Source organism: Cotesia typhae, unplaced genomic scaffold (assembly GCF_013202065.1).
Source record: "Cotesia typhae breed Kobodo isofemale line unplaced genomic scaffold, CoteBio_Ctyphae scaffold_61, whole genome shotgun sequence".
Taxonomy (NCBI): Eukaryota; Metazoa; Arthropoda; class Insecta; order Hymenoptera; family Braconidae; genus Cotesia; species Cotesia typhae.
Window position 1 is genome coordinate 124,083 of NW_027423779.1, and position 22,291 is coordinate 146,373.

General features: G+C 38.1%; 1 protein-coding gene across 1 annotated transcript; it reads right to left on the reverse strand.

The window, feature by feature from the left end:
- Positions 1-3,704: 3,704 nt before the first annotated feature.
- Positions 3,705-22,010, reverse strand: LOC141537155 (uncharacterized). Its single transcript, XM_074257999.1, has 7 exons — positions 21,930-22,010; positions 9,434-9,652; positions 9,197-9,321; positions 7,757-7,864; positions 7,211-7,543; positions 4,394-4,592; positions 3,705-4,258 (listed from the first exon to the last, which is right to left on the reverse strand). The coding sequence occupies exons 2-7, from the start codon at positions 9,630-9,632 to the stop codon at positions 4,173-4,175; spliced, it is 1,050 nt and encodes a 349-aa protein (XP_074114100.1). The 5' UTR covers positions 9,633-9,652; positions 21,930-22,010; the 3' UTR covers positions 3,705-4,172.
- Between the last annotated feature and the right edge of the window lie 281 nt (positions 22,011-22,291).

The window sequence follows — 22,291 nt, forward strand, 5'->3', positions numbered from 1 at the left end:
AATCTAATTTAATAAAAACAATAAGTTTTTAAGAAATATATTTCCAAAATGGCATTTTCTGTAGTTTCAAAATTCGACGTATACGAAATTTTCGTTCTCAACCTTCTTTTATCGTTATTAATTATTTAAAAAATTCTAAACATTTTTTAATGTTTTTTCATTTCATTATTATTTGTAAGAATCGTAACGTTCGTGGTTATATACGAGCATATATAAAAATTTATTTCCAGCCCATTCGTACTATATTACGAAAGGAGGGAATTTGTGATCAATGAAGGCAGACCCGTACTAATGACTAAAGTAAAATATCCACCTACTTTACTTATAATAAATACGATGCATCAATGAATGCTATTGTTATTATACAACAATGCCCTCGTTAAAAAAAATCAATATTTTTAATCAGGGTGGATCTGGAAATTACAATGGATCTGGAAAATCCCTACGTGAAAAAATATAGTGGCAATAAGTATTTATATAAAAAATTAAAATATAACATTTTATATATGAATTAAAACAAAATTTATACTTGTTAATTATTTCAGTACATAAAAAAATATAAACACACATTATATATATATTCATATGCACATTGTGAGGTAGGCGACACGGATATATATTATTCTCATTGAATTATTCATTTCTTATTATTTTATTATTATTAAAAAACTAGTCTTGAAATTTAAAAATACATACACTGTAAAAAATTCGGCATTTTGAGTGAAAATGAACTCCGAGAACTTCGCACGGTGTAAAAAGACAGCGAAATATTTTTTTTCAGATTTTTAAAAATTACTATCATGAAAATGTAGGGAATAACAAAAATTTAAAAGAAACCTTTTTTATAGAAAAATTAAATTCTATAAAAAAATTGTCGCTATCAATATTATTTTATCTTTTACCCTCGAGCCAAAATTTTGGAAGTAAAAACTCAAATTGTTACCGTCTTTTATAATTACCAACTTTTTGGTGTATTTTATGTAATTTTGACATCGAAATTCTAAAACCGAGTTATTTAAACCACATCGATTGCCAAAAATTTTTTACAATTATTATTATTATTATTATTATTATTTTGTTATTAAATGCTCAGGGGGGTTATCCCCGGAGTCCGATTCTCCGAGGGCCCAGCCTGAGCTCCATCCGTTACTGCTGGACCACTCCGCACAACAAGGCGGTTAGTGATCACAGCAGGCCAAAGTCATTTCCCTTAAGAGACGGAGAGAACCAAGTAAAACAGCCTTCTGCATCCTAACTGCCAAGAACTCAGCTTTTGATGAGCAAGCTGGAACTTTGGCAAGTGAGGATACAAAAGACTGTTTCATCCCTCCTAGGACGCCAACAATCAGGACGACAAGCTTGACACGGTAACCTGGGTAAAGTTTGCCAATTTCAAACAGGAGATCCTGATATATTTGTCTTTTGTGCTCTTCTTTGGCTGAGATGTTGTATTCAGCCGGGGCCGAGAACTCAATGACATAAATGTCACGAGTGGCCTTGTCGAAGAGCACAATATCAGGTTTGTTGTGATCTATCCGCCGGGTTGTTGCAAATGGCATGTTCCAATAAATTTTGCAACTGTCATTCTCAACAACCTGGGGAATATCTCCTGGCAAATAAGGCAGCACTGGTGTCACGTCAATACCGTAGCAATGACGAAGATAGTAGTACAGTACTCTCAGGGCAGCATTGTGACGCTGGATATATGCACCTCTCGCCAGCACTGGACATGCCGACAAAAGGTGCATAAGCGTCTCCGGATGTTGTCTACACCTCCTACAGGACGTGTCCGGAAGCTGCACCTGGAGCACCTTGCTACGGTACTCAAGAGTGTTAATGACACCATCTTGGCAGGCAAATATGAACCCTTCAGTCTCGGACATCAGGCCCGCTGACTTTAAGAAGGAAAACGTCAGCTGGATGGACAAGCCATGATCACGCACGTGTTTAAAGAACACGCTGTGCATGGACTTGTCCATCAGTTCGACAAGGAGTAGTTTTTCCTCGGCGTTCCTGATGACGCTCTTAAATTCCTCCTTTCGGAGTTCCATAAGAGCGTTTATTTCTCCAAGACCAAGGGTTCTTGCCGCATATATTGCTGCCTTATACAAGAATGACCCCTTATGCGCATTTTCATGTTTATGTACAATTTGCATAAGAAAGTCATCCTCGTCTGCAGTGAAATTGACAACTTCGTGAGTTAAACCCAGGACCAAACGGTCGTGAAGCCGCTCCAAACTCTGCAAACCTCTCCCACCGATGGACCGGGAGAGGTATAATCTGGCGACTGATGAATTGGGGTGCATGCTCCGATTCATATTAATGATCTTACGGGTTTTGATGTCGAGATCTCGTAAATCCTTTCGGGTCCATTTCAGGACACCGAAAGAGTATAGTAAGACTGGGACAGCGAGCATGTTAGTAGCTGAGACTTTGTTTTTGCCGGAAAGTTCGGAGGACCAAATTTTCCGGAGTCTCCTAACATACTCGCTCTGGAGAGTTGTTCGGACTTCAGAGACCGCATGCATGCGGTGCTCTTCCATTCCTAGATATCTATACAACTCCCCGGTTATTATTATTATTATTATTATTATTATTATTATTATTATTATTATTATTATTATTATTATTATTATTATTATTATTATTATTATTATCGTTGCTGTTGTTAATATTATTAGTAACAGTGGTAACCTTTTTAAACATTTTTTTCTATCCCGCCACTGATGATAGGATAATAATAATAATAATAGTTTATTTCTGAAAACGATGACAATGAGGTACCAACTATGTTTACTTTCAAAACTTGTTAGTTTATCAGGGGTACCAGTTAATACTAGATCAAGTAATAGATTCTAATTAAAAATAAATAACCTATAAATCAAATGAAGTATTCGAAGTGACATCAATAATGTCGTCGCCAAATCCGTATGTGAAACATTATAATATATCCCTTGCGGTTTTCAAATTGTTCTGGAAATACTCTGTAATTATTCAGGGAACATTTTGTTATCTTGCTAGTTCCAGAGTGTTTCCAGAGTGGTTTTGTGCGCTTTTACCAGAATATTTCCAGAGTAAAACCAGAGTTTATTCAAAGTGTTTTCAAAGTGGCCTCAGAGATAGCCCAAAAAAGTTACAAAGCATAACCAAAGTGAATCCACTATAAATTCAAAATACATCCAGAGTGTTTTCAAAATGGAACCAGAGTGTACCTACGATTAAAACAGAGAGGTTCCAGCATGTTGCCTAAATGAACCCAAAATGTTCCTCAAGTGAGTCCAGCACAGAACCGAAATGTTTTTGAGAAGTTTCCAAACTGAATCTTGAGCAATCACACAGTAAAAATAGAATGGATCTATAATTATTTTAACATGGATTTTGAATGGAATTAAAGTAGAGTTAGTACGTGTTCTCGGGGAATCTAAAATAAATTTAAGTTGATTTTATAGTTCTTTGGAAGTCATGCATCTATATTCAAATTTTATTTTCGGCTTAGTTAATATGGTAACAATAACCACAAGATTAATAAGCAATCATTTTATTATTGAGGTGTTATTCTTATTCATGTGTTGACTGAAGGTATAAATTTCGTGTTGACCTTATCCACTGAAACATTGACAAAAATTATTGATAATTTTTAAGGTTTTAGGCAATTTATTCGTCTAATTTAAAAATAAAATAAATAATCGTAACATTTGGCACACTAAACTTTTTATTGAACAAAATTATCGTTAAACTCCACTTTATTATAATAAATGATAATTCATGAACACTTAAATAATAACTTTCTTAAGTTACACGGAAAGAACAAGATGACAATGGATATCATTCCAGATTATACTCAGTGATATGTGTGGTTAAAAACAATTTCAGGTAGTATCTAGAAATATCCAGATTACACTGCGTGATATCTGGATTATACTCTTTGTAATCTGGATTATACTAGCTATTATCTGAAATTTTTTCACAGAGTGTAATCTGGAATGATATCCAGTGTCATCTTATTCTTTCCGAGTACCTTAGAAAAATACTTTCTTAAAAATTTAGGACTTAATTCTATTTTTAAAAATTAAAATCATAGATAAATAAAATCGCATTAATCCTCGACATTATTGTTGCGCTGCGTTTTTTTCTTTTACTTTACGGCGGTTCTCATTGCAGAAGTCCCCGATCTATTTTTTTATGTACAGATCAATATTGTCTTTCGATTGTGGTAAGCATTCTATTTTCTTTCGTCGTTGTAAGTATAAGCATAGTTCTGAAAATAAAAAAATATTGGTTCATTTCTTTAAAAGATATTCGAAAACCGGTTTACTTATCTATACACATACAATATTAAAAAAAAAAAAGTTTCAAAAAAGAGTCTGAGTGTCTATTGCGTTATACATTTTACCTTTAACTCGCAGGCAGTGTGTATCGTTTATTGCAATACTTTCAGGATCATCTTTTGGACACTTAATGTACATTTTCTGTAACTCCGCCTCGGTCCACAATTTATCAATAATTGCGGAGGCACGGCCATGCATGGTTGATTTCAAAACTGCTTTTGCCACTTCATTACTGGTGAACTTTGTTTGTCCAATCTGGATGTACTATTTTGATCAAAAAAATATTTCATTACTTCAATAGTAAACCTAATTACATTTTTGTATATTAACAGCTAATACTTTAAAATTTACTGAAGTATATTTTTTTAATACTGTTTTTATTATTAATTATACACTTCTTACAAAAATTAAGGGAGCAAGAAAAAAAATATAAATTTTTGAGGGATTTTCAACAGGCTGTAACTTGTTAAAAACTGGTGGTACAGCAAATAAAAAAAAAAACAAATTGTACCTCTAAGTGTCTAGTCTTTGGATCAAAGTTTTAAAACTTTCAACTTCCCGCTAAAAAAAATCGAAGATTTAAAAAAATCGGGAAGTTATTGGTTTTGCCCAGTTTTGCAAAAATCGAGTTTTTTGTACTAAAAGAACTGCTCCGAATGCCATCAAGTAAGTCGAAGTCGAACAACGCGTTTGAAAATTATAGCTACTTAAAAATTTGAGCTCAAATTGAAGAGCTTAACAACTGAATCGATTTACGAGCGTTACACTCGAAAATAAGTGGGAAGTTTCAGGAATGGCCTGCATCGATCACCACCAAATACGTCAGAATCGGTTGATGCGTTCGTGAGATATAGTTATCGAAAATAATCGAAAAAAGTATTTTCTTGTAATAACTCCGAAATATTTCATTAGATTAATTTTTTTTGTTTTAAATTTTTCATAGAGCTTAAAAAACTACATCGATCGCCGCCAACCGTGTAAAAATCGGTCGATTCATTCAAAAGTTACAGCAATTGGAAAATTAAAAAAATCGTGTTTCATGGAACTCTGATAAGATTTTTGAGCTCGGAGAGTTCAAAAATGTAATAGATGCAATTTTGAGCAGTTAAATATAAGACTAGCGGGAAATTGCAGGGATAGCCTTTAGGGTCAACCGTTTTCCTAATTTTTTTATAAGTTACAGCGTATTGAAAATCCGCCAAAAATTTATATTTTTCTCTTGTTCCCGTAATTTTTGTGAGAAGTGTACATATTTTATCAATATCGGTGATCTGCTGTAAAGCTTTTAAAGCATAGAAAGTATGTAAAAAGTTTTAAGTTAATTAATTTAAAAATTTGTAAATCATCTTAAAAAATCTGTTTTTCTAATTATAATAGTTGAGAAAATTGACTTTCAGTTATTTTTTTACATAGTTGAGCTTAATATTTTCATTTGTCAATGTTTAACTATTTTTTTGAGTTATGAGGACTGGTCAAATAGGTGTACGATTACTATTAACATTCTACATAATTAAATATTAGGGTACTCCAAAAAAATTTTTTCTTTCGATGTTGTTAACTTTACAGTTTTATCTAAATAAATTATTTATCCAAAAAGTGCAGATCAATATCTTCACTCTAAGAGACGTTCAGCTATTTTCCGTCTCCCCATATATGGTACGCATATACTTCTTTAAGCATAATTTTATATTTCTAATTGCATTACAGTAAATCTGATTATAATATAATTCCGTTTTTAACCGCAAATAGTGGATCGAGCGTAAAAATATAATACAATATTCGAAGCCAAATCGTACAGTTAAAAAAATTTCTATTTTTAATGACTTCCATTTTTATTTGTCATTTTCTTAAGACCCATTCAAACACCTATTCTTTTTAACTTAGAGATTTTTTTTTATGACCTGTTTAATAGATATCAAATTTTATCGAAAAATTACTTTTTTTTCTTTTGTTTTTTTGCTCATAACTTCTATGAAAATGGTCGACATTCAAATTTTCTTCCAAAAATTTCCATTTTTTTTGTAATTCATAGAAAAAAAAACAGTTTATTGAAGTGTTTCTATTCGCAATGTTTCAGTTTTGAGTTTTTAATCTTATCTTTTGAACTACACTTACTTTTCAATTTTTTTTTTTTGTAATTTCATTTTCTTTAAGCTTCTATCTATTCCAAAAATTTTTAACCTATACTAATGGTGAAAATAAGTTAGTTAACATTTTTTTTTCTAATTTCTTACGTTCTGAAAAATATTAATACTTGGCTGACAACTTTTGAAAGAAATTTTGAAATAATAAAAAAATTCTATTTAGACCATTTTTCAAGAGACTGAGTGAAAAGCCGAAAACAAAATGATCTTTCGAATATTGAATATCTTTGGAACGTGAAATAAAAATAATCTTTAAATTTACCAGGAACAATTTTTAATAAGTACAAAAAAAAAGGAAATCAAAAATGAAAAATTTTCAAACTATCTGATTTGACGTAGAAAGCCCAACTTATCAACTATTCCGTAGACTGTCAATTTTTTATTGTATTAGGTAATATTTTTGAAAGTTCAAAACCCATTTCTAGTTTGTTAGAAATTATTTCACACAGAAATTTGTTTATTGTCTCGAAATCATTTTAGTCTACATTCAGTTTAGCTGCAACGGTTTGTTGTCTGATAACTTTTTATCCGTCAAAATTACGGAAAAATTTTATGAGAGCTTTTCTACTGACCATTTAATTTCTGACAAAATAAGCAAACCAAAATTGTGAAAAATGTTTTCTTTTGTTTCATGCGGTGAAAGAAAAAAAATTTTTTTTCTTGGATTATTTGTGTGGAATATATGAAAATAAAAAGTCTACCTAAGTGAAATGTTATTGAAATATTAAAAAAATTTACCTCTACATTATTTTCGATAGTGACCGTCTCTATTAAATTCGGCATTTTTGAAGTCTGCTGCTGGTGTTGTGAATTATCATTTTTACTTTCGATATTTATCTGAGCTTTTCGGATCTTTGCTAGATTTTTACTTATGTTATTAAGCTGTCTTACAGATGCATCGTAAGGTCTTCGTATAACTATTTTATTTCTTGGTCGTCGTGTTGGGAGTGTTGTCCGAATCTGATTTAACGGAGGAGTTTGATTTAGAGGAGTTTGATTTAAAGAAGTTTGATTTAGAGGAGAAATTTCATCGTTCTCTTTGTCAGCTCCACTATCTTCATCATCTGTTTCCTATGAATAAATAAATAAATAATAATTAATACGCCATATATATTCTAGATATGTGTATTAGAAATAAGAGTTTTAACTTCTTAATACGTTATCTCTTATTTTAACTACTAATGCAAGTTGTTCTAATGGTATATAAGTAATTATTTTATACTTATAATTTCAACATATATCAACTGCTAATAGCACTAAACTACAGTGATTCTTAAAACTTACATCGGTATTTAATTTAGATAGCTCATTCTGAGACGATCCAGCTAATTGGCTACAGTAATAATCTCCCGAGTCCCGTACATTGTTGTCTCTTGTAGTTGCGAGTGTGTCCTAAAAAAAGAACATAAATTTAAATATTTATCCATTTACTAATTGATAAACATTTGAAGAACTTACTTAGATATTAATATTTACTTTTATTCAGTGCTGAAATTCATGTTAAGTTGTTCAATATATATGTAGGATGAGTCAACAAAATCATGAATTTATTCAATTACAATGAATATATTATTCTGGATTGTTATAAAAATTTTTATTTAAGTTTGACCATTCATTTCTTATATTTATAATATCACATTCCAGATGCCATAAGGGCGTATTTTCACCGACAAAAGGTCCTGGTGAAAAGCCATAAGGACATATAAAAAAAGTGCCATTCGGCAGCCAGAATGGAAGTAGATTTCATTTTTACTTATTAGTCAAGATTACAATTAGATTTTTAATTGTTAAACTTGCTTTCAGAACGTTTTTAGCTCGCAGAGTTTACTGTTTAACAAATAACGTTCAATAAAAAAAGAAATAATTATTGTACTTTAGTACTTTCCAGTCAGTTTTCTATAGACAAAACGACTGCAAGAGTAAAATTTCTTAAAAATGATCATAAGATGGATATTTTTTACTTTAGAAAAAAATGTATGCACATAAATTGAAGCTTCATTTCTCAGCTTTCAGATGCATTTTCCAGAAATAGTATTACTCGACGCGTTCAAAAGTTATTTGAAGGAAAAGTAGTGAAAGTATCGAATTTTCGAAATTTCCGAATTTTTAAATGCTGTAATTTCTAAACTATTGGACCGATTAAGCTCATATTTGAACTTGACCTTCCTAATAGTCGATAGAATAAATATGTTGAGTTTTATTGAGATCCCTTAAGAATTGTTGACGCTATCGTCGGGACAAGCCGCGTTATATCGTATAAATATATATACATATATACATACATATATAAAATTTTTAACCATATGTATTTTCTGACTCAGCTCGTTGAGTTAGCTTGAAATATAGCAAAATTTATCAAAAATTACGTCATGAGGACAAATACAATAGTTAGATTTTTATGAAATCAACTAAAAAATTTTTTTTTCAAATTAAAAATTTTTTTAGGCCCTTATATAAATTTTATACGCCCTTATGACATCTGTACGCGATATTATAATTAGATTCAATTCATAATGTATTCATGATACCGGAAAAGAGACGTTACCAGAACAAGTTAGTTTCAAGATGTATCCCAAAAACAACATACATACAAACATTCGCCCTTGTAAGTAAATCTTTAACAATCAGATTATATTTTTTTTTCAATTCAAATCCGAATAAAATTAAAAAGTTTTTAATTTTTCAATGTTAAATACAATTAAAAAAAAAATATTTTCTACTTACTTTTTTTCTTTGTGAAGTCTTCTTCAACGGCTGATCTGACGTAATAGATGGGCTATATTCAGGCAATTTTGAAGTTATAATGCGAGTATCCACTTTATTCCTTTTTATAATTGCATTATAATCATCTGTTGGTCATAAAATCAATAATTAATTTTTAAAAGCACGCATCATTAACTGGTACATTTATTCTTACTAATAGAATTCTACTATAATGAAATAAGTAAAATCAGGAATTACAATCAGTGTCGACTATAGTGAAAGCTCCATTGCCTAGTTTCAGATGATTGTCGCGGACATAACACATGCTACCATTCTGGTATGCACTTAGTACAACGGGTTGCAATGCACCCTCCTCATCCAATTGATAGACATTTTTTGTAGGTACTACATAATATTTGGAACGATTTTTATTGGTTAAAAGACAGAATGATGCCATTTTTACGTTTGATGTTTGACCTAAAAGAAAAATTCTTGATTAAGTAATGAATAGATTAAAAACAAGTATCTGAATTATGTGATTGGTCTGTTTAAAAAAAGAAAAACGTTGTTTAATGTAAACTACATTCTCCATCAATCACGCCTTTTTTTGTTTGACATGACAAATTATCCTATATAATATTGATAATCGCAAATAGATTTTGAACTAAAGTTACGTTGGAATATTTTTTTTTGCATTGACTATCAAATTAACTAAATAACATTTTGAAAAAAAAAAAAAAATAATTAATGAGGAACTCTAGTAAACTGTAAAAAGAAATCAAAATATAGCTACTTCATTTGTAACAGCCTGATCGAATTGTTAAAAACAATTGTCCAGAATTCCGGGAACGTATGATTAATGGTTACAGATTTTATGTGGCTTTGTTTATTTATTTTTTTTTTTAATTATATCATTTTAAATGCTAGGCAACGCTGTGAAAACTAATTACACATTTTAAAAAATGTAACAAATAGTCTTTTAACGAGATTTGACTGTTTTTAAAAAACCAATAGTTCAAGAAAATTGCGACTAAAGTTATTAAAATTATCGTAATGAAAATGTTATCCTTGTCTAAAAATAATAATAATAATAATAATAATAATAATAATAATAATAATAATAATAGTAATAATAATAATAATAATAATAATAATAATAATAATGGTTTGGATTGACTATCGCAAGGCATTTGACTCAACTCCACATGAGTTGATTTTATATCTACTCAAATGCCTGGGAGTCAATCCCGAAATAGTGGAATGTATTCGGCGTACAATGCAGCTCTGGCGAACTGATGGACAAGTCCATGCACAGCGTGTTCTTTAAACACGTGCGTGATCATGGCTTGTCCATCCAGCTGACGTTTTCCGTCTTAAAGTCAGCGGGCCAGATGTCCGAGACTGAAGGGTTCATATTTGCCTGCCAAGATGGTGTCATTAACACTCTTGAGAACCGTAGCAAGGTGCTCCAGGTGCAGCTTCCGGACACGTCCTGTAGGAGGTGTAGACAACATCCGGAGACGCTTATGCACCTTTTGTCGGCATGTCCAGTGCTGGCGAGAGGTGCATATATCCAGCGTCACAATGCTGCCCTAAGAGTACTGTACTACTATCTTCGTCATTGCTACGGTATTGACGTGACACCAGTGCTGCCTTATTTGCCAGGAGATATTCCCCAGGTTGTTGAGAATGACAGTTGCAAAATTTATTGGAACATGCCATTTGCAACAACCCGGCGGATAGATCACAACAAACCTGATATTGTGCTCTTCGACAAGGCCACTCGTGACATTTATGTCATTGAGTTCTCGGCCCCGGCTGAATACAACATCTCAGCCAAAGAAGAGCACAAAAGACAAATATATCAGGATCTCCTGTTTGAAATTGGCAAACTTTACCCAGGTTACCGTGTCAAGCTTGTCGTCCTGATTGTTGGCGTCCTAGGAGGGATGAAACAGTCTTTTGTATCCTCACTTGCCAAAGTTCCAGCTTGCTCATCAAAAGCTGAGTTCTTGGCAGTTAGGATGCAGAAGGCTGTTTTACTTGGTTCTCTCCGTCTCTTAAGGGAAATGACTTTGGCCTGCTGTGATCACTAACCGCCTTGTTGTGCGGAGTGGTCCAGCAGTAACGGATGGAGCTCAAGCTGGGCCCTCGGAGAATCGGACTCCGGGGATAACCCCCCTGAGCATTTAATAACAAAATAATAATAATAATAATAATAATAATAATAATAATAATAATAATAATAATAATAATAATAATAATAATAATAATAATAATAATAATAAAAAGGAGTTCAAGAGCGTCGTCAGGATAGCCGAGGAAAAAAAACTCCTCGGTGAACACATGGACAAGTCCATGCACAGCGTGTATTTCAAACACGTCCGTGACCATGGCTTGTCCACCCAGCTGACATTCTCCTTCTTGAAGTCAGCTGGCCTGATGTCCGAGACCGAAGGGTTTATATCTGCCTGCCAAGATGGTGTTATCAACACTCTCGAATACCGTAGCAAGGTGCTCCAGGCGCAGCTTCCGGACACGTCCTGTCGGACGTGTAAACAACATCCGGAGACGCTGATGCACCTTTTGTCGGCATGTCCTGTGCTGGCAAGAGGTGCCTACATACAGCGTCACAATGCTGCCCTGCGAGTACTCTATTATCATCTCAGATATAGCTGCGGTATCGATGAGACACCAGTGTTGCCTTATCTGCCAGGAGATATTCCGCAGGTTGTTGAGAATGACAGTTCCAAAATTTATTGGAACATACCATTCGCAACAACCCGGCGGATTGACCACAACAAACCTGATATTGTGCTCTTTGACAAGGCTACTCGTGACATTTATGTCATTGAGTTTTCGGCCCCAGCCGAATACAATATCTCGGCCAAAGAAGAGCACAAACACCAGATATATCAGGATCTCCTGTTTGAAATTGGCAAACTGTACCCAGGTTACCGTGTCAAGCTCGTCGTTTTGGTTGTCGGCGTCCTTGGAGGGATGAAACAGTCTTTTGTGTCTTCACTTGCGAAGATACCGGCTTGCAGTTCAGCAGCCGTGTCTCTAGCAGTGCGGATGCAAAAGGCTGTCATTTTGGGATCCCTGCGTCTACTTAGGCAAATGAATTTGGCCTGCTGCACTCACTAACCGCCTTGTTGTGTGGAGTGGTGCAGCAGTAATGGATGGCGCTCAGGCTGGGCCCTCGGAGAGTCGGACTCCGGGGAAAACCCCCCTGAGCAATTAATAACAAATAATAATAATAATAATAATAATAATAATAATAATAATAATAATAATAATAATAATAATAATAATAATAATAATAATAATAATAATAATAATAATAATAATAATAATAATAATAATAATAATAATAATAGAACAACTCTCCAGAGCGAGTATGTTAGGAGACTCCGGAAAATTTGGTCCTCCGAACTTTCCGGCAAAAACAAAGTCTCAGCTACTAACATGCTCGCTGTCCCAGTCTTACTATACTCTTTCGGTGTCCTGAAATGGACCCGAAAGGATTTACGAGATCTCGACATCAAAACCCGTAAGTTCATTAATATGAATCGGAGCATGCACCCCAATTCATCAGTCGCCAGATTATACCTCTCCCGGTCCATCGGTGGGAGAGGTTTGCAGAGTTTGGAGCGGCTTCACGACCGTTTGGTCCTGGGTTTAACTCACGAAGTTGTCAATTTCACTGCAGACGAGGATGACTTTCTTATGCAAATTGTACATAAACATGAAAATGCGCATAAGGGGTCATTCTTGTATAAGGCAGCAATATATGCGGCAAGAACCCTTGGTCTTGGAGAAATAAACGCTCTTATGGAACTCCGAAAGGAGGAATTTAAGAGCGTCATCAGGAACGCCGAGGAAAAACTACTCCTTGGCGAACTGATGGACAAGTCCATGCACAGCGTGTTCTTTAAACACGTGCGTGATCATGGCTTGTCCATCCAGCTGACGTTTTCCTTCTTAAAGTCAGCGGGCCTGATGTCCGAGACTGAACGGTTCATATTTGCCTGCCAAGATGGTGTCATTAACACTCTTGAGTACCGTAGCAAGGTGCTCCAGGTGCAGCTTCCGGACACGTCCTGTAGGAGGTGTAGACAACATCCGGAGACGCTTATGCACCTTTTGTCGGCATGTCCAGTGCTGGCGAGAGGTGCATATATCCAGCGTCACAATGCTGCCCTGCGAGTACTGTACTACTATCTTCGTCATTGCTACGGTATTGACGTGACACCAGTGCTGCCTTATTTGCCAGGAGATATTCCCCAGGTTGTTGAGAATGACAGTTGCAAAATTTATTGGAACATGCCATTTGCAACAACCCGGCGGATAGATCACAACAAACCTGATATTGTGCTCTTCGACAAGGCCACTCATGACATTTATGTCATTGAGTTCTCGGCCCCGGCTGAATACAACATCTCAGCCAAAGAAGAGCACAAAAGACAAATATATCAGGATCTCCTGTTTGAAATTGGTAAACTTTACCCAGGTTACCGTGTCAAGCTTGTCGTCCTGATTGTTGGCGTCCTAGGAGGGATAAAGCAGTCTTTTGTATCCTCACTTGCCAAAGTTCCAGCTTGCTCATCAAAAGCTGAGTTCTTGGCAGTTAGGATGCAGAAGGCTGTTTTACTTGGTTCTCTCCGTCTCTTAAGGGAAATGACTTTGGCCTGCTGTGATCACTAACCGCCTTGTTGTGCGGAGTGGTCCAGCAGTAACGGATGGAGCTCAGGCTGGGCCCTCGGAGAATCGGACTCCGGGGATAACCCCCCTGAGCATTTAATAATAATAATAATAATAGTAAGAGTTACCACAAGATACCAACTCAGAAGTGCTCCCCACAACCGGTCCTTTTCGGATGAGGACCATTCATCAGGTGGGAGGAGCACGCCGGACCCGATGAATGATGACGACCCTGGCGCCTTAAGGACTTACTTTAAGTGGACGGAGGAACTGAGAGTCGATCTCTTGGTGTGCTACCAACGTAGCGAGCCGGGGGTGAGCGGCTATATGGCCCGGATGCACACTCTTTGGAGTGATATGCATCCGGAGCTAGCGCATTTTACGCCCAAACACCTGCGTAATTATGCCGCTCATCTTCGGCGAAATAGAAGATCGCTTGTGCCGGACAGAAGGCAGTCTAATAGACTTTCCTTTCCGGCGCAACTACACCAAAGCGACGCCGTTCCTCCTTGGACAACAACAATCCCTTTGTAGGACGGCAAGTAAGTATATCTAAAAAGATAACTTACTCCCAACAACAGCTTGACGCGGTAAACGAAGATCTCCGTGCAAACATCCTGGAGGATTCCACCCTGCTCACTGTGAGCCAGGTTGTGTATGGTGCAGCAGTTTCGGCTTTTCCGAGAGAGAGACAATGTCTCTCGATCGAGGCAAGGTTGAAACAGCGCATCTCACAACATGGCTTGAAAATTGACATGTCCCGGAAACAGGTCTCCCGCATTCAGTGTGTGATTCAGTACGACACAACTCAAACACCATACACGCCCCGAATTCGGCGCATTGCTGCTGAACTTCGGTGGCGTCATCACACACTGAACAAGAGTACTCTTCATGTCATCAAGGAAGAGTCACTTAATAAATTGCGGGCTCTAGTGGCTGCTAAAAAGTCATTAGAGAAAAGGCTGAAGCGGTTGGTCGACAACTCGTTGTTTCGATCCAGCCCTTCACGGTTTCTGACACCCAAGACCGATGTTACCGGGAATTATCCAACACCTGAGCGGATGGAAGCTTTTTGGACTGAGTTGTATGGAGATCAACCAAACGTGAACGCCAACACTCCAGCTCTGCACGACTTCAAAGTATTCTGTCGGGAACACCGTCGACAGAATGCTGATGAAGAGAGCCCTGCAGTCAGTGTGGATGAAGTTCGTTCAGCTCTAAATGGCAGCAAAAATTGGGCTGCCCCGGGACCAGACGGCATTAATGTCTTCTGGTGGAAGAAGTTTACTTCTACCCACCTCCATCTGGCCCGCATATTTACATCATACATTAGAGCTGACGATCCGATTCCGCACTGGCTTGTAGAAGGGCGAACCGTACTGATACCTAAAAAAGGTGACTTGTCTGACCCTAAGAATTTCAGGCCTATCACCTGCTTGAATGCGGTTTATAAAATTTTTACAAAAATTTTAAATAACCGTATCTTGCAGCAGATAGAGCCTGTATGGCAACAGATATATGAACAACGTGGCAGTAAAAGAGGCCTGTCAGGTTGCAAAGAGAACCGGATAGTGGATCGATGCGTCTTACTAGATGCGATCTACTATCAACGCAACCTGTCAATGGCTTGGATTGACTATCGCAAGGCATTTGACTCAACTCCACATGAGTTAATTTTATATCTACTCAAATGCCTGGGAGTCAATCCCGAAATAGTGGAATGTATTCGGCGTACAATGCAGCTCTGGCGAACGCGATTTCACATTGGATGTGGAAACGCATTGCACGTAACCGGAGTTGTAGAGTACAAACGAGGGGTCTTCCAAGGCGATTCCTTGAGCCCTCTGCTGTTTTGCATTTCACTGCTGCCTATATCTGTTGCTCTCCGTAAAACTCGTGGGTACTCTGTGGGGCCTCCGGGTGATCGAAAATATTCGATCACCCATCTGCTTACATGGATGATCTGAAGCTATATAGTGCTGATGAAGATCATCTACAAGCAGCCCTCAACATCGTAGCAGAGTACACACGAGATGTCGGAATGTCTTTTGGGTTGGACAAGTGTGCGGTCGTACATCTGGCGAGGGTAAGTGCTCTGATACTGGTGATGATGTCGAATTAGTGGATGGGAGCGTCTTAAGCCAATTAGACGCCGGGGAGTTGTATAGATATCTAGGAATGGAAGAGCACCGCATGCATGCGGTTTCTGAAGTCGAACAACTCTCCAGAGCGAGTATGTTAGGAGACTCCGGAAAATTTGGTCCTCCGAACTTTCCGGCAAAAACAAAGTCTCAGCTACTAACATGCTCGCTGTCCCAGTCTTACTATACTCTTTCGGTGTCCTGAAATGGACCCGAAAGGATTTACGAGATCTCGACATCAAAACCCGTAAGATCATTAATATGAATCGGAGCATGCACCCCAATTCATCAGTCGCCAGATTATACCTCTCCCGGTCCATCGGTGGGAGAGGTTTGCAGAGTTTGGAGCAGCTTCACGACCGTTTGGTCCTGGGTTTAACTCACGAAGTTGTCAATTTCACTGCAGACGAGGATGACTTTCTTATGCAAATTGTACATAAACATGAAAATGCGCATAAGGGGTCATTCTTGTATAAGGCAGCAATATATGCGGCAAGAACCCTTGGTCTTGGAGAAATAAACGCTCTTATGGAACTCCGAAAGGAGGAATTTAAGAGCGTCATCAGAACGCCGAGGAAAAACTACTCCTTGGCGAACTGATGGACAAGTCCATGCACAGCGTGTTCTTTAAACACGTGCGTGATCATGGCTTGTCCATCCAGCTGACGTTTTCCTTCTTAAAGTCAGCGGGCCAGATGTCCGAGACTGAAGGGTTCATATTTGCCTGCCAAGATGGTGTCATTAACACTCTTGAGTACCGTAGCAAGGTGCTCCAGGTGCAGCTTCCGGACACGTCCTGTAGGAGGTGTAGACAACATCCGGAGACGCTTATGCACCTTTTGTCGGCATGTCCAGTGCTGGCGAGAGGTGCATATATCCAGCGTCACAATGCTGCCCTGCGAGTACTGTACTACTATCTTCGTCATTGCTACGGTATTGACGTGACACCAGTGCTGCCTTATTTGCCAGGAGATATTCCCCAGGTTGTTGAGAATGACAGTTGCAAAATTTATTGGAACATGCCATTTGCAACAACCCGGCGGATAGATCACAACAAACCTGATATTGTGCTCTTCGACAAGGCCACTCATGACATTTATGTCATTGAGTTCTCGGCCCCGGCTGAATACAACATCTCAGCCAAAGAAGAGCACAAAAGACAAATATATCAGGATCTCCTGTTTGAAATTGGCAAACTTTACCCAGGTTACCGTGTCAAGCTTGTCGTCCTGAATGTTGGCGTCCTAGGAGGTATGAAACAGTCTTTTGTATCTTCACTTGCCAAAGTTCCAGCTTGTTCATCAAAAGCTGAGTTCTTGGCAGTTAGGATGCAGAAGGCTGTTATACTTGGTTCTCTCCGTCTCTTAAGGGAAATGACTTTGGCCTGCTGTGATCACTAACCGCCTTGTTGTGCGGAGTGGTCCAGCAGTAACGGATGGAGCTCAGGCTGGGCCCTCGGAGAATCGGACTCCGGGGAAAACCCCCCTGAGCAATTAATAACAAAATAATAATAATAATAATAATAATAATTATTATTATTATTATTATTATTATTATTATTACTATTATTATTTTGTTATTAAATGCTCAGGGGGGTTATCCCCGGAGTCCGATTCTCCGAGGGCCCAGCCTGAGCTCCATCCGTTACTGCTGGACCACTCCGCACAACAAGGCGGTTAGTGATCACAGCAGGCCAAAGTCATTTCCCTTAAGAGACGGAGAGAACCAAGTATAACAGCCTTCTGCATCCTAACTGCCAAGAACTCAGCTTTTGATGAACAAGCTGGAACTTTGGCAAGTGAAGATACAAAAGACTGTTTCATACCTCCTAGGACGCCAACAATCAGGACGACAAGCTTGACACGGTAACCTGGGTAAAGTTTGCCAATTTCAAACAGGAGATCCTGATATATTTGTCTTTGTGCTCTTCTTTGGCTGAGATGTTGTATTCAGCCGGGGCCGAGAACTCAATGACATAAATGTCACGAGTGGCCTTGTCGAAGAGCACAATATCAGGTTTGTTGTGATCTATTCGCCGGGTTGTTGCAAATGGCATGTTCCAATAAATTTTGCAACTGTCATTCTCAACAACCTGGGGAATATCTCCTGGCAGATAAGGCAGCACTGGTGTCACGTCAATACCGTAGCAATGACGACGATAGTAGTACAGTACTCTCAGGGCAGCATTGTGACGCTGGATATATGCACCTATCGCCAGCACTGGACATGCCGACAATAGGTGCATAAGCGTCTCCGGATGTTGTCTACACCTCCTACAGGAAGTGTCCGGAAGCTGCACCTTGAGCACCTTGCTACGGTACTCAAGAGTGTTAATGACACCATCTTGGCAGGCAAATATGAACCGTTCAGTCTCGGACATCAGGCCAGCTGACTTTAAGAACGAAAACGTCAGCTGGGTGGACAAGCCATGATCACGCACGTGTTTAAAGAACACGCTGTGCATGGACTTGTCCATCAGTTCCCCAAGGAGTATGTTTTCCTCGGCGTTCCTCATGACGCTCTTAAATTCCTCCTTTCGGAGTTCCATAAGAGCGTTTATTTCTCCAAGACCAAGGGTTCTTGCCGCATATATTGCTGCCTTATACAAGAATGACCCCTTATGCGCATTTTCATGTTTATGTACAATTTGCATAAGAAACTCATCCTCGTCTGCAGTGAAATTGACAACTTCGTGAGTTAAACCCAGGACCAAACGGTCGTGAAGCCGCTCCAAACTCTGCAAACCTCTCCCACCGATGGACCGGGAGAGGTATAATCTGGCGACTGATGAATTGGGGTGCATGCTCCGATTCATATTAATGATCTTACGGGTTTTGATGTCGAGATCTCGTAAATCCTTTCGGGTCCATTTCAGGACACCGAAAGAGTATAGTAAGACTGGGACAGCGAGCATGTTAGTAGCTGAGACTTTGTTTTTGCCGGAAAGTTCGGAGGACCAAATTTTCCGGAGTCTCCTAACATACTCGCTCTGGAGAGTTGTTCGGACTTCAGAGACCGCATGCATGCGGTGCTCTTCCATTCCTAGATATCTATACAACTCCCCGGCGTCTAATTGGCTTACGACGCTCCCATCCACTAATTCGACATCATCACCAGTATCAGAGCAATTACCCCTCGCCAGATGTACGACCGCACACTTGTCCAACCCAAAAGACATTCCGACATCTCGTGTGTACTCTGCTACGATGTTGAGGGCCGCTTGTAGATGACCTTTATCAGCGCTATACAGCTTCAGATCATCCATGTAAAGCAGATGGGTAATCGAATAGTTTCGATCACCCGGAGGCCCCACAGAGTACCCATGAGTTTTACGGAGAGCAACAGATATAGGCAGCAGTGAAATGCAAAACAGCAGAGGGCTCAAGGAATCACCTTGGAAGACCCCTCGTTTGTACTCTACAACTCCGGTTACGTGCAATGCGTTTCCACTTCCAATGTGAAATCGCGTTCGCCAGAGCTGCATTGTACGCCGAATGCATTCCACTATTTCGGGATTGACTCCCAGGCATTTGAGTAGATATAAAATCAACTCATGTGGAGTTGAGTCAAATGCCTTGCGATAGTCAATCCAAGCCATTGACAGGTTGCGTTGATAGTAGATCGCATCTAGTAAGACGCATCGATCCACTATCCGGTTCTCTTTGCAACCTGACAGGCCTCTTTTACTGCCACGTTGTTCATATATCTGTTGCCATACAGGCTCTATCTGCTGCAAGATACGGTTATTTAAAATTTTTGTAAAAATTTTATAAACCGCATTCAAGCAGGTGATAGGCCTGAAATTTTAGGGTCAGACAAGTCACCTTTTTAGGTATCAGTACGGTTCGCCCATCTACAAGCCAGTCCGGAATCGGATCGTCAGCTCTAATGTATGATGTAAATATGCGGGCCAGATGGAGGTGGGTAGAAGTAAACTTCTTCCACCAGAAGACATTAATGCCGTCTGGTCCCGGGGCAGCCCAATTTTTGCTGCCATTTAGAGCTGAACGAACTTCATCCACACTGACTGCAGGGCTCTCTTCATCAGCATTCTGTCGACGGTGTTCCCGACAGAATACTTTGAAGTCGTGCAGAGCTGGAGTGTTGGCGTTCACGTTTGGTTGATCTCCATACAACTCAGTCAAAAAGCTTCCATCCGCTCAGGTGTTGGATAATTCCCGGTAACATCGGTCTTTGGTGTCAGAAACCGTGAAGGGCTGGATCGAAACAACGAGTTGTCGACCAACCGCTTCAGCCTTTTCTCTAATGACTTTTTAGCAGCCACTAGAGCCCGCAATTTATTAAGTGACTCTTCCTTGATGACATGAAGAGTACTCTTGTTCAGTGTGTGATGACGCCACCGAAGTTCAGCAGCAATGCGCCGAATTCGGGGCGTGTATGGTGTTTGAGTTGTGTCGTACTGAATCACACACTCAATGCGGGAGACCTGTTTCCGGGACATGTCAATTTTCAAGCCAAGTTGTGAGATGCGCTGTTTCAACCTTGCCTCGATCGAGAGACATTGTCTCTCTCTCGGAAAAGCCGAAACTGCTGCACCATACACAACCTGGCTCACAGTGAGCAGGGTGGAATCCTCCAGGATGTTTGCACGGAGATCTTCGTTTACCGCGTCAAGCTGTTGTTGGGAGTAAGTTATCTTTTTAGATATACTTACTTGCCGTCCTACAAAGGGATTGTTGTTGTCCAAGGAGGAACGGCGTCGCTCTTGGTGTAGTTGCGCCGGAAAGGAAAGTCTATTAGACTGCCTTCTGTCCGGCACAAGCGATCTTCTATTTCGCCGAAGATGAGCGGCATAATTACGCAGGTGTTTGGGCGTAAAATGCGCTAGCTCCGGATGCATATCACTCCAAAGAGTGTGCATCCGGGCCATATAGCCGCTCACCCCCGGCTCGCTACGTTGGTAGCACACCAAGAGATCGACTCTCAGTTCCTCCGTCCACTTAAAGTAAGTCCTTAAGGCGCCAGGGTCGTCATCATTCATCGGGTCCGGCGTGCTCCTCCCACCTGATGAATGGTCCTCATCCGAAAAGGACCGGTTGTGGGGAGCACTTCTGAGTTGGTATCTTGTGGTAACTCAGTTATTTCCATGCAGTGGGTAGTTGGCCCACTGCACGGGCTACGTCGTTCGCCTACAGACCTGATGTTATGGTCTGCGTTTCATAATAATATTATTATTATTATTATTATTATTATTATTATTATTATTTTGATACGATGTTCATGAGAACGATCAAAGAATTAACAGATATGCCCGCTAAATCTCCTATTATTTTTTAATAAAGAAAAAAAACACCATCGTTAGAAATTTTAAGAATGTCAAATGAGCGTTACCAATTTATTATATGAAAAAATAAAGAATAAATAATGATATAGAACATTTACAATTACTGCCTAAAATCTTAAAGAAACCATTGATAGGTGGTCTTAATTAATTTATCTATCGTTTTTTAAATAGATATTAAAAACTATATTTACAAAATAATCATTTGATATAAAAATCAACTTCGCCGGCATCTAAAAATTTCTGTATTTTGTTTTATCGAAAAATTATTACAAAAAAATTAAAAGAAAAAATTTCATGTCAAAAATTTAAATAACTATATACGTTTAATTTTTTTAGTTCTCATTTAATTAATAGAAAGAAAAGTAAAAAATTGTTGAACGTCAGCTTATTTTAGTATCATTCATTAAATTGGCTTTGTCCAACAAGACTTTTTAACCATACATTTTTATCTAATTATTTATATTCGTAATTACAAAACTAGATAACGTAGCAAAATAGGTTTTTTTTCGTTACTTGGTAAATTACTGATTCATAAGTTATTAGTTAATAAATAATTGTAAGTCACGTTATTTAGATTATTCCATAAGATCAAATGTTTACTTACCAAAATTAAAATAATAAACTGTTATCCAAGTATTGACGGAATGTACTCAATATACGTTTTAACTTTTACTTTTAAGATAAAGCACTTGTCATGACAACCGAACGACAATAGACTGGATGTTTTTATGCGACTGACAAAAGATTACACTTGCTAAGAAAAAGCGGGAAAGAAGCCGATGCTGAGGCCAATCGATATTTTACGCATATCAGTATATATGTACATGAAAGTTGTTAAGTTGTGATTGTACACACCGAGATTTGTATACTATGTTGAAAACATCTACTACATACATAGTACATGTACACTTGTCTGGACCTGTCGCTCAACAAGTCGCACTTCACTCATAGCACGTGCTACAAACT

What these genes read in the sequence shown, in the direction of transcription:
- LOC141537155 (XM_074257999.1), bottom strand. Translation starts at nt 9,632, where the DNA reads ATGGCATCATTCTGTCTTTTAACCAATAAAAATCGTTCCAAATATTAT. An exon ending in TATCTAAATTAAATACCGAT is followed by an intron (nt 7,544 to 7,756) that starts GTAAGTTTTAAG and finishes ATTTATTCATAG; the next exon opens with GAAACAGATGATGAAGATAG. An exon ending in ACACTGCCTGCGAGTTAAAG is followed by an intron (nt 4,259 to 4,393) that starts GTAAAATGTATA and finishes TTTTATTTTCAG; the next exon opens with AACTATGCTTATACTTACAA.